The sequence below is a fragment of the Manihot esculenta genome, chromosome 15, assembly GCF_001659605.2.
Source record: "Manihot esculenta cultivar AM560-2 chromosome 15, M.esculenta_v8, whole genome shotgun sequence".
Taxonomy (NCBI): Eukaryota; Viridiplantae; Streptophyta; class Magnoliopsida; order Malpighiales; family Euphorbiaceae; genus Manihot; species Manihot esculenta.
The window spans coordinates 30,474,341-30,487,829 of NC_035175.2; the positions used below are offsets into that span (position 1 = coordinate 30,474,341).

Below are 13,489 nucleotides of genomic sequence, written 5' to 3' on the forward strand. Positions count from 1 at the left end.
TAATTTTATCTAATATCGACTATTTAGAATTAAATTTAATTAGAATAAAATTAAAATTTAAAAAAACTTGATTGTAAGTACTTTAAACCCGTAAAAAAGTCCAAAATGTTTTCTAAAATCTGGAATTTAAAATTTAAATTTAATTAGAATAAAATTAAAATCTAAAAAAATTATAATTATAACTAAAAAAATCAGAAATGTTTTCAAACCATCAAAAATCAAACCGATTTCGAACCAAGTGGAAAATATTAAAAATGTGAAATATGCAAGTCTGCTAACTAAAGGATAAGACAAATAAATAAAAAAAAATCACTTGTCCTAATTAAAGAATTCCTCCATGGAGTGGAATTTAAAAAATAAATAAATAAAATACAATGCTGATGGGTATTGTTTTTCCATATTAAATTAATTCTTACAAAAGAAACTTATTTTTAACATCCATTTGAATAATTATATATTAATAGAAACGTAATAACTCTACAATGCTCACAATTTCATCTCAAATCTCAGAAAATGGTGCATTACAAAATGGACATCGATAAGCAAAAGAGATACCATCAATCTTCAATTCATCCTCTGAAGTGAATATTAACTGATGGCTGCAAGAAGGCCGTTTGTTGAATTGAGAGAGCTAAGGGCAAAAATGGATGAAAAAGGAATGATGACAGCTTTTTCGTTCGACCATCTACACTTCCAGCTTCAGGACCTAATTGACATTCTTAATTAGAACATAATTACAACCATCACTTCAATCTTAGGATGAGCTAAAACTCATATTGCTCAAATCAAAAATGAAATTGAACTTCCTACTGAGGATGATTAGATGTCTTTTTCCCCGAATGCATGGTATATGATCATTTTGATCAGAGAACCACTGTTTCATACCTGGCTTAATCTTAAATTTGAGAGTACATGGTTGCCTTCTGGAAATAAATTTGATGGGATGGTCCGTCGAAGGCCGATGCCGGTCAGTAGCAGATATGAGCTACAAAAGAAGAACAATGAAAGGTAACAAACAAAAAATGTGCACAAAAGCAACTTACACAACCTAGGATGCGTTTAGTTACAGAAAATTATTTTCTATTTTCTATCTCCAGTTTTTTTGTTTTTCATTTTCTTTGTTTTGTTCTCCATGAAAAATTAGAAAAATGTGTATTCATTTCATATAATATTAAAAATTATTTTCAATAAACTACAAAATATGTTCAAATTATCATTCTTTTTTGTGGAAAATATGTTTATTTTTTTTATAATACTCTTCACCTTAATTTTTCTATTAATTTAAAATAAGGAGAAAAATTTATGCATGCTTAAATATATAAACATAATTATTAAAAATCATATTTTGTTTACGAAAAGTCCATCCGTAAACAAAGTTCTGTATTTTTCACTTTGGAAAACTGCATTTTTCAATTTTCCAATATACTGAAGAAATCACAGAACAATCATTTCAATGTTTTTCATTTCCTTTATAAAATTTGAAAAACAGAAAATTTGTTTTCTGTTTTCCGATAAGAGTAAAAAAGTTAAAATAAACACGTTTTCTAATTTTTTGAAAAATAAGAAAAATTTTCTAAAAACCAGACAAGCTTTCTGTAACTAAACACGCCTAACTTTTACTTTAGAAAAGCTACATATATAATCAAGAATAGAAAACCATGAAAGAGAGATATGGCCAATAGAATACCCATGTAGCTAAAATGCACCTACTTTCTCAATTCCTCTCACTACTTTTGCACCACCTCCACCTCCACTCTTGTTTTCTTTAACCCTGAAAGGTCTTTAGCTACTTTTTCATTTCACTTGTTCACTCCTGAAAGAAGGGGATCAGATGGGTTTGGTTGTTTGGTGCTTACAATATCTTGCATTATTTAACACATGTTATGCTCCACTTGGGCTTCAATGAGAATTTGGTGACCACCGCTGGATAGGATTATGAGGCTTTAAAACCTTCACATTTCAAATGCTTCATCTTCAATGTGGGACCATATAGTAATCCACAAGAGCAAGCCTACTTCAAATTTTTTTCCTTTTTTTTTCCTCCATAAGAGCAAGCCCAATTAATTGTCCCGAGACTTTTTTTTTAATTCCTTCTGGGCACACACGGTAGTGTTTTGGACAGTCTAAGTGAACATTATGCAACTTATTAACGAGTCTGAGGTATTAAGAGAAACATTTGATGAGCTCCTTCACTATCAATCGTCCTGTGTCGCGATCCATGACCCGAGATCATAACACATGCTTGAATGTTTGGTGAAGGAAAGAATTACATGGCTTCTAAACTCGTATCACAAGTTCTTTATATATTAGCCTGTTGGCTCAAAAAGACAACAATTTTACCGTTTTTCACATTTATAGCTTAAAACTTTTAATCTTAAATAAAAATATCTCAACTTTTAAATTTATTATAATTATAGCAACATTTTAAATTAATTTTAATCCGATTTAAATTAACTTACAGAATATGCTATATGTCATTATTTTTATTACATAAGCAACTTAATTAACTGAAATTAAACCTTAATTAAAATTCTAAACTCTTAATTATATGAAATTTCTAAACTATATAATTGAAATACTTAATTCTCTCATATTTAAATAAGAATCTTAATTGAGAATTTTAGGCAAGTAGGGGATTTAAAATCTTAACTAAAGTTTAATTCAAGTTACTTGTATGGTAAAAATAATGACACATGGTCTGCCATGTGAGCTAATTTAAATATAGCCAAAATTAATTTAAAAAGTTGTTACAATTACAACTACAAATTTAAAAGTTGGAGTTTTTTATCCATAATTAAATGTTTAGGCTATAAATGTGAAAATTCGTAAAATTGGGGTCTTTTTGGATCAATAGGCCTTATATATATATGTGTGTGTGTGTTTTTTTACCTAGCAGTAGAATCTTTATAGTGGCACTGTGGAAGCAAAGGCAAGCCTGTTTTTCATCACTGAGCAAACTCTAAGACTTAGATCACAATCTCTAAACATCAGCATCATAAATTAAATTTTGAGTTTGACGACTTCTGGAACAAAATTGCCAAGACATGATATTTCTTTGGCTAAAATGAAATAACCATTTAATCCCCAAAATTTTAGACTAAAGTACATCATATGTGAAATTTTAAGCACTACACTACTTTTCTTTTTAAAATTTCAGTTACTAAGCTGCATATTATTTTAATATAAGGACAAAACCATAAGTGAATCATAAAGTCAAGGACCACAATATAATTAATTTTAGAAAAGGAAAGACCTACATGCATATTTTGGGAAATGTGAGACTTTTGTAATTTACTTTCAACATGTATATAAACAAAACGCCTTAAACTAAATAGGTAATGTTTAAAGCATCATTTGACATTTTCAGCAGTTAGTGTTCACTCAAGTTAAGTGGTCGGACTTGGTATTAAGTTAAGAGGACCAAATAAACATGTAATAAAAGAAATAGTTTTATGTTTGGGTTTCTACTATTACTAGTTAACTGGCACCATGTTCATGTAGAATTGTTGATCCAAAAGCTGTTATATGCATTAGCAAAACAAACATGACATACCATCAGAATTTCTACCCACAAATAAAAGGTGTACAATAACATAAAAATAGAAACCAATAGTGTTTTGGAATCAAACCTTTTCATCAAAGCGGAAGAGAGAGTGATCAAAATAGGGAGAAGGACTCAATGATTGACAGCTGAAAGGCAAAGAAGCCAGCATCTTTTTTGCAAACTGCAGATCCATTAGCGAATTACATTACACTATGAAAGGATAGACTATGCAATAAATGACAAGAGCAACTTTGTTATGAAATAATTTCCACATGAAAGTTCATACAATGATACCTAACCTGAGAGAAGTTGCTAGCTTTGTTCTTTATTGATTGTAGTTGCTCAAAAGCATGAATGTTATTTGAATGGGAAGATATAAAATTCATGTACAATGAATTTCTTGATGTTGCATAGAAGTGGTCGCAGAACTGCTCAAACAAGAGGTACAGCTCATCTGCTGAATTCTGCATATGAAGTAGAAGATAATAAGCATCAGAAAAATGCAAAAAGTACACAGATGATGTAAAGCAAAGGACTGATGCACAAGCAAATACCTGGTAAAAAGCAACAATTTCAGTTGTATCCATGTTATATACAGCAAAGAACGAAGGATGGTGATCAGCGCTTCTTGATACCTGAAGCCACAAATACACAATCATAATCTAGATTTTCCACCGTAAAGCAAAATAAATATTTTACTGATAGGTTGCTAAATCAATTAGTCAATCACTTTTTGCATAGTATATGGTTAAACAGATATGATAATGGCTATCTCTTGATTGTCACTGGACAAATGGTAGAGGTGTTAGGGAGGGAAATGTATTTTCTAGTACAGAAAAGAAAAAGTTCTATGATCTGGTCCCACATTTTTGTGTTTTGCATTTTTTATTTTAGGGAAAAGGTTTGTTTATCAACTTAGAGATAGATTACCTTTACTTTTGCACCTTCAGTGTGCTGGTTAACATGCAACAGATAGACCACGAATGGGTAAGGATTAGTGCCTTTTAGTTTATTTCACTCATTTTTCTCATCAGAAAAGGACTAATGCACATATCTTCTCCTTTTATATTGTGGAGAGAAGAGGGGATGCAAGGGGATGAGTTTATATACTTGAATGATTTTTAAGTCTACTTTGACATCATAAATTGGCAGAGAAAAGGAGAAGTCCTCACCCCCCCATCTACACTACCAAACTTGATTAGCAGGTGATGACGATCCAAGAATTGTACCTGTTGAAGGGTTACATAAAAATAAGCAAACGCACTTCTAATTCATATTCATAGTTAAACTCACATGACATTCCTCACAGCACCTTCCAGATAATCAAGTCAACATAATCTTGAAAATGGAAGTAGAACTTCTTCTTCAAGCCTTGTACCCTCTGATGGAGCAAAGAATGTGAAACAAACGCAATGAGTTCCTATGAATTAAAAATATTTATGGAACTTATAAAATATGTCCAATTATCAGAGCCACTGAACAATATAAAAATAATGAAAGTAATAAAATAATAAACCTTTATACATCAGCACAGGTTTTTTTTCTTTTTTTTTTTTTTTGTAAAACCACCACATATTTCTTTTAAAAAAAAGGAGAAAAAAGAAATTTAAGCAAGCATATAAATGTAAAATTCTGCAACTTCAAAAAAGTCTTCTGGATGACAAGGCATCAACTGCACCAAGCACCAAGGGAAAATAGTTTCCATAAAGTATCATATATGTAATCCTTTCTAGCAGCAATGTTTCACACAGGTAATTTCAAGCCTTTTGAGTCTGTTTGCATAGAGATCTTCAAGGTAAGATATACCACTGTCAATCAAAATACTAGAGTTTCCACACAAATAAAGGTTAAAAAAATCCTTTGATCAATAATTAAATCAGTCGGATCTTCTGATTCAGTGAGAATTGCTTTGGATTATCAATGCTACTACTGAGGTTTTATCTTTAGTCACTTCTAGGAAACTAAGGCTTTAATAAAATTCAATATATGCATAACTGCATCTTGCATGCTATCAGCTACAATGTTGAGCATGGCTTCAATTATGCAAGCAAGACGTGAACACATAGTCAGTACAGTCACCTTTTTCCTATTTGCATAATGATAAGGCAAGAAACACCACTAGAGAATAAAGAAAATTTGAAAAGTAGCCCTTCATGGTCCCACTACATGAATCGTTTGAACCATGCAGTAACCGTATCACATTAATCTCCAATGTTACATTTAGATGGAAGAACTTCAAATTAATATTTAGACATCGTTTTAGTTTAAATCATTTGGAAAAAAGTAAGCTTATTTTTTAATTAATTAGATTCGCAGCTTATAGTTAACTGATTAGATTTGCATTATAAAGCAAACATCTTTGAGATAGATTCCTCTTATAGGAATTTGAAATCCACTCTTAAGTCTTAAATGAAGTCTTTATCCAGTTTCATGAACCTAACCCAGATTCAAGAACTGATCAAAGAAACTTATATATAGCAATTTCAATTTCTCAGTCTCAACATGCAACATAGTACTATTCTTGAGACCTAAAAGCAAAGCAAGATTATAAAGTCGAATATCTAACCTGGGAATTATGCCTTTCTTCATTCCATATTCCTCGAAAAATGAAAGAGAGCAAACGTTGTTTAATACCACTCAGAAAAGAATTTTCTGAACTGGGTTGGGTATTATTCACACTGTTTTCAACATGACTCCAAGAAGACTGATGCATTTTACTTTTGTCAACAATTGCCATGCACTGCAATTGATAGATCAGCCATCAGTTTGATTGCATGAGCTGCGTAACAAAATACAAATCTACACTGGCCAAATGCAAGTTTTAAGTTGCAGAATTGATGCACCAGCAGCACCACATGATAAACCTTCTAGCCAAATTATTGCTAGGGGAGAAAACAATTCATATTCATTAAAGCATGTGGAATGCATAAGTTAAGCATACTGAAATATCAGTGGAATTTGGAAGAGGCTTATGAATGAAACAATTATTCGCATGAGGTTATAGCTTCAATATCGGCTATATCACGTGGAAAAAAAAATAAGGAAGTTCTTATCCTTCTCAACTTTTCCCCGGATAAGAAATTTAATCCTACTCTTCTCAGTTACTGATAAGACTGAGGAAAGAAGCCCCTTCTTCCTTTTTATGATTTTACTGAAATTTTCCTTTAATGGCTTCTCCTTCTTTTTTTTTTTTTTTTCCGGTATACTGCCTTCCTGTTGGTTGTTCTCCTTTGTTTAATTATTTGTCTCCATGAAAAAAGGGGGAAAGGTTGAGATTTCTGTTAGGCTACCAATCACAACATATTGTTAGCTAGTAGCTACTTAGTATATTAACAAATTTTACTATAAACTGATATAAATGTCCCAGGTGCAATCTGAAATCCAATAAAAAGATTTAAAAAGATGCCACTTGCCTGAGTGCTGGAATTGAGAAAAAGCTCATCATCTTCACGGCAAAATGTACCTATAGCACGAACATCAACAAGGTTACCAGATTCTCTAATTTGAAGAATGTGTATTGTTTGATAACGAAGCGACACAATTGCCAGCAAATCATCATATAAGAAGGCACCCATGTTGTGGGCCGGATTAACAAAATCATTCCTAAAGACCTTCTTATCCAGAATTTCTCCATCCTCCAATCTGATTAAAACATAAGAGAATAAAAATGAGACAGCAAACAAACTTTTTATGGACGAAATTTTAAAATCATGTCATTACTGATGAAAACAGAATGGATACACACCTCAAAAGGTGGAAAGTAATCCTTTCTATGGAGGGGACTCCCTGAACAGCTCCTCCTATAGCAGGCGTATCATGAAATTGTGCAGTAGAAGTAGCAAACAAACCAAATTGACTACTCTCCACATAAAGAAAGAAATCTTTGTATATAACCTCATTGCTGGAAGCAAGTGAAACACAGTACAGTTGCGTAAAGAAGCTGTCAAACTTCTTTGCTCTTGAGGGAAGATCACAATCTTCTTCTTTGCATGAATATGTGAACCATTTTGGTCTATAAACAATCAGATCCTGGTGATTTCTGCTAAAACTAATGAGGTATTGACCATCATCAGTGAATTTGCGGAATGAATGATCTGGGCACTCAACATCATATACAGTATAACTTGGGAATAAATTCTCATAAAATTGCCTAGCGCAGTTAACCTGTAATCAAGCCATCCAATGATTCAGAGCTGAATAGCTTCAATAATATTACAGAAACTATTAAATAGAGAATACTATTTTAACTAAGCATGGGATAGTAAGCTTTGCAACTTCAGTATTATAAAAGAAATAATAAAACTAAATAACTCAAAACTGGAGAGAGAAAATAAAATTTAAAAAATGACAAAAGATAATTTGAAGAACACCAGATTAAATTATGAAGCTATTTTTCAACTTAAAATCAAAAAGAAGAAAACAAAGGATGGCTTTGTCACTGCTATAGACATATAACTTAGCATATTAATGCAAAGCAAAATAAGATTAAAGGGCACTGAAAAGTTCCTGTTAAACTACAGGTTCTTTCACCACTTCAGATACATCATTTTTTATAGGGAAAAGTACACTTTAGTTATCTATACTTTTGCACTTTTGTACTTTAGGGAATTTAGTAACTTTCATTGCATTTCAAGCAGTATTATTAAAGGCACCAAAATGTGCTGTGCGAGGCACTAGGTGAGGTGAGGCGAAGCGAGGCAGCCTTGCCTCACCTGGATGAGGTGAGACCTCTTGCAAGAGGTGAGTGCCTTTCCTCGCCTGAGTCGAGATGCGAGGTGTGGCGAGGCATTGCCTCTTGAAAATAACATGCATGCTTTTTTTTTTCATTAAAGACAGAGCCCTAATCCATATTTTCTTTTGAAGAAGCTGATTGGAGAACTAAATTTAGATACTAATTAGAGGTTATAGCCCCATAATTGTGCTAATTAATTAGGGATTTATATCAGGGTATCAAATAACGGCCGTTACGTAACGTAACGCCGTTATGTAACGGTATCAAGGGGGGCCGTTACCCGTTAGGCCGTTACCAACGGCCCCCTTGAATTGCGGCCGTAACGGCCGTTACGGCCATTACGTAACGGTAACGGCCGTTACCGACAGTGAAGTAACGGTAACGGCCGTTACTTTATCCAACAAAAATTTCAGCCTGCAGAGAATATGTTCAGATTGTACAATCCAGCTATGCATGACCACTTTTGCCCTCTTCTCCAGCAAACACAGCAGACAACCTCATTTTTCAACTAAAATTTCCAACTTTCTCTTCCTTTTCTCTCAAATATCTCAATCTCAAGCTTCCCTAAACATTTCTCATTTACAATTACAAGCTTCAATCTACCATTAACTACTTCATTTCAAGGCAATTTCTTCTAAAAGGTGAGTTAATATTTCTGTGTATTTTTACTTAAAGTTGCTGTATTTTTTTTTTTAATTTTTGTAGATTAAATTTGTAGTTTTGAGTTAAAAATATACTTTTAGGCTATTAATTTGTTAGATCTATAAATCGTATGGTTTTTGTTAGTTTAATTTAGACTATTTTTTAGAAATTATTATGAAATTAATTTATTTTTAGTTGCTGTAATTTTTTTTTTTTAATTTTTGTTGATTAAATTAGTATTTTTGAGTTAAAAATATACTTTTAGGCTATTAATTTGTTAGATCTATAAATTGTATGGTTTTTGTTAGTTTAGTTTAGATTATTTTTCAGAAATTATTATGAAATTAATTTATTTTTAGTTGCTGTAATTTTTTATTTTAATTTTTGTAGATTAAATTAGTATTTTTGAGTTAAAAACATACTTTTAGGCTATTAATTTGTTAGATCTATAAATTGTATGGTTTTTGTTAGTTTACTTTAGACTATTTGTCAGAAATTATTATGAAATTAATTTATTTTTAGTTGCTGTATTTTTTTTTTTAATTTTTGTTGATTAAATTAGCATTTTTGAGTTAAAAATATACTTTTAGGCTATTAATTTGGTAGATCTATAAATTGTATGGTTTTTGCTAGTTTAGTTTAGACTATTTTTCAGAAATTATTATGAAATTAATTTATTTTTAGTTGCTGTAATTTTTTTTTTTTAATTTTTGTAGATTAAATTAGTATTTTTGAGTTAAAAATATACTTTTAGGCTATTAATTTGTTAGATCTATAAATTGTATGGTTTTTGTTAGTTTAGTTTAGACTATTTTTCAGAAATTATTATGAAATTAATTTATTTTTAGTTGCTGTAATTTTTTTTTTTAATTTTTGAGGATTAAAGTGTTAGTTTTGAGTTAAATTAATAGTGGTAGACTAAGACTTGTAGTCTGACAATTAAAATTTTCATATTTATATAATTTATGTTAAATAGAAATTAATGTATGGAGTTAGGTTAAAATTAAAATATTAGTTATGAAAAAAAATATTTGCTTTCCATGTATTTGACATTTGATATCTTTTAATTTTTATGAACAGTTATTAAATATTTATATTGAAAATGCCTCGTGGAAGCGGTTCTAGTTCTACTCAAGGGGGTGGTAAACCAAGTGAAAATATTGGGTGGAAGTTTGCAACACCTACAGGGAAAAAAGGAGAACCGATTTGTAATTTCTGTGGGAGAAAAGTCACAGGTGGAATAACAAGATTGAAATTGCACTTGGCTAATATACCTCGTCAAATTGCAGGTTGTCAGAAATGGAAATGGCGAGACGGGCGAGCATAAGACAGTTGGAAGAACGGGATCTAGATTTGATGTTGGTGGTAGTAGCAGACAAGTGTTGGGTCGTTCTGCTACTACACGTGAGAGAGGTAGAGAAGCACAAAGGTATGCAGAAGTATCTACACCGACATCTCGGTTGGCTGCCACAGAAGTTGAGATAGAGAGAAGCAGAGCTCAACAAAAGCAGCCAAAATTAAAAAGTAAATGGTTGAAGGCACAGAAAGAGAAAATGTTGAAAGCATTTGGAAATTTTGTTATACATAATAGACTTTCCTTCAGTATTGTTGAGTCACCGTGGACAAAACCACTTTTAAGAACAGCAGTAGAAATCGGGCCTAATGTATCTCCACCTAATGCTTATGAAATTGCAGAAGTTTATTTGAAAAATAAGTACAATGAGATGAAAAAATATATAGCCTCATTTGATGGAATATGGAAGGAGAGGGGAGTTACCATAACGTGTGATGGTTGGAGTGGGCCAACACGTATGAATATAGTAAATTTTCTTGTTTATTCAAATAGAGGCACAGTGTTCCACAAGTCTGTTGATGCATCCAATGTGGAGCATAAAGATGGAGAATACTATTTTAAAATTATGAAAGAAGTAGTGGAAGAAATAGGCTCTCAAAAAGTTGTCCAAGTGGTAACGGACAACGAAGCTGCCATTAAATTAGGAGGGAAGAAACTAATAGAGAAATTCCCTAATCTATATTGGACTGCTTGTAGTGCTCATTGTATTGATTTGATTTTGGAAGATATTGGAAAGAAGAAGAGTGAAAAAAATAATTGACCAAGCCAAGGTAATTACTCAGTTTATTTATAATCATAATTGGGTAGTCAATTATATGAAGAAATTCACGGACAATAGAGATATTATTCGACCTGGCATCACTAGATTTGCCACAAACTTCATTGCTTTAGAGTCTATTGTTCGTTATAGGGTGGGGCTAAGGAATATGTTCGAATCGGAGCAATGGATGATGAGTAAATATGGACAAGCAACAAGTGGTCCACCGCATGAAGCCAAGAAAATTGTGCTTGGCTTAGGCAGCGAAGGAAGAAACTTTTGGGAGAGGGCACAACAAATAATGAAAGTTCAAGAACCTCTCCTGAAGGTTTTAAGATTAGTTGATGGAGATGACAAGCCAACAATGGGATTTATATATGAGGCAATGGAGCGAGCAAAATTGGCTATTCAAAAAAATTCTAGAAGCTATTTGGAATATTGGAGAATAATTGATCATAGATGGAATTTTCAATTGCATCATGACTTACATGCCGCCGGTAAGAACATTGTATTATAATTTGATAGTTTAGAAAATTAGGTTGTTAAATTAAAAGATAACTTATTATCTATCTTCATATTTTATTTTACAGGATATTTTCTAAATCCTCAATATCAATATGGCCCACATGATATTGGAAATGATAATGAGATCATATTGGGTCTCAAAAATGTGATTCAACGTCTAGAGGGGGATTTAGTAAATCAAGGAAAAGCATTAAATCAAGTAAGTAACAACTAACAAGCTAATTCTCAAGTGTTACTACTATGGTAGTGTAGTTGAAGGCTTGAAGCTTGAACTGTTGTTTTTGAGCTTGAAGTTAACTTACTGGAATTTGGAACATGTAGGCCCTACTTTTTCGGGACAAAATAGAGAGTTTTGGAACAGCTTTGGCGCAAAAGGCAATTAAATTCACTAATCCAGGTACTAAGTTTATAAAATAAGTATAAATTATTTTTGTTCATTCCTTTTTATATAGCTAAGTTCATTAAAATAATAAAAATTTTAAAATATTTTGCAACTGAGTGGTGGATTAATTACGGAGAAAGTGCTCCTGAGTTGAGAAAAATCGCTATTAAAGTACTGAGCCAAACAACTTCAGCTTCAAACTGCGAGAGAAATTGGAGCACATTTTCTCTCATTCACACAAAGACAAAAAACAGATTGAAGTATCAAAAATTACATGCACTTGTCTTTGTGCACTACAACATGAAGCTGAAAATCAGAAATGTGACAAGAAAAAGCCAACAGGAGTTAGACAGGAGCTATGATCCAATTAATTTGGATTATATTTTTGAAGAAGATGATCCGTTAAACTCTTGGTTGGAGGAAAGGGAATCTCCATTGCTTGATGGGCAACCAAATCCATGGTTAGATGGTGAAGAGGCGGGTAATGCTTCATCACAGTCTGAATCTGCCACTCAAACTCAAGGACAACAAGGTGCTGCTGGTGATGATGATTCTTTTATTTTATCCAGCTCTAGTAGTGATGATGATGATGGTGGTGGTGATCAAGGTGGAGGAGGAACCACAGTTGAAGGAGGTGGTAGTCGTACTTCACAAGATCCACCTAGTCAAAGACAAAGTGGAATTAGAATTGCTTCTGAACCATCTCCGATGCGTACATATCAAAGATCACGAGGGTCTCATAGTTCTAATACTGGTGGTGCTGAAACATCCCAAACAAGAGGTAAGGATGTTGCATATGAGGAGGAGGGGTCAATTGATTCATTAAATTATGGATACAACGCTGGCCCGTATAATCCAAATTTTATGTATGGTGGTGGACCTGGTGGTGGACCTGGTGGTAGCTCATCATTTGAAGATACTTCATCAAATTATGGGTTCCATGGCCAATTTAGAGGGGTGCCATATCCAACAAATTATCCTCCTGCATATTCATATTACCCCTTATCAGGAGCAGAGTCAGCTTTATCATACCCTCAGCCAACTTATGGTGATCCTAATGATATTATGGGTGATGGTTCTTTATTCAGTTTTGATCCACAGCAATACTATCAACATCAGCAGCATCACCTTAATGATCAAAGCTCAGAGAGCCAAAGTCAAGACCAACAAGAACCTGCACGACGTTCTTTTTGGTGGTAGTGAGGTTGGTAATTTCCTATATGGTATTTAATTTAAGCTAAATAGTAATATATTTGATATATTTATGTTTATTATATATTTGTATACATTGTTCTGAATTAAATCTATTGATATCATATCATTTTATGAACTTTGCAAATTGATTTGAAAAATTTGCGTAGCCAGGCCGTTACCGTTACGGCCGTTACAGACCTATTTCTGTTATCCGCGACCGCGGCCGCGATCGCGATTTAAAACCATGATTTATATTCCATAACTAGGCTAATTAATTAGAGATGTATATCCCTATAATTATGCTAACTAATTGGAGAATATCCCTAATTAGTATATATCTTAACGAATTAGGAAAGAAA

General features: G+C 32.5%; 1 protein-coding gene across 5 annotated transcripts in view; it reads right to left on the bottom strand.

Annotated features, from left to right (window-relative positions):
- Nucleotides 1-338: 338 nt before the first annotated feature.
- LOC110601444 (light-mediated development protein DET1) overlaps nt 339-13,489 on the bottom strand; it is a 28,473-nt gene continuing 15,322 nt past the window's right edge. For 4 of the 5 annotated variants that reach the window (XM_021738581.2, XM_043951515.1, XM_043951514.1 and 1 more), the window contains 10 exons: nt 7,290-7,708; nt 6,958-7,186; nt 6,111-6,284; nt 4,857-4,925; nt 4,717-4,773; nt 4,099-4,179; nt 3,844-4,008; nt 3,630-3,725; nt 886-985; nt 339-706 (listed from right to left, as the gene is read on the bottom strand). In XM_021738581.2, coding sequence (XP_021594273.1) covers nt 570-706; nt 886-985; nt 3,630-3,725; nt 3,844-4,008; nt 4,099-4,179; nt 4,717-4,773; nt 4,857-4,925; nt 6,111-6,284; nt 6,958-7,186; nt 7,290-7,708 — 1,527 coding nt within the window. In that variant the 3' untranslated portion in view covers nt 339-569. Of the gene's footprint in view, nt 707-885; nt 986-3,629; nt 3,726-3,838; nt 4,009-4,098; nt 4,180-4,716; nt 4,774-4,856; nt 4,926-6,110; nt 6,285-6,957; nt 7,187-7,289; nt 7,709-13,489 lie in introns of all 5 variants that reach the window. The other variant, XR_006348835.1, reaches the window with a different exon arrangement.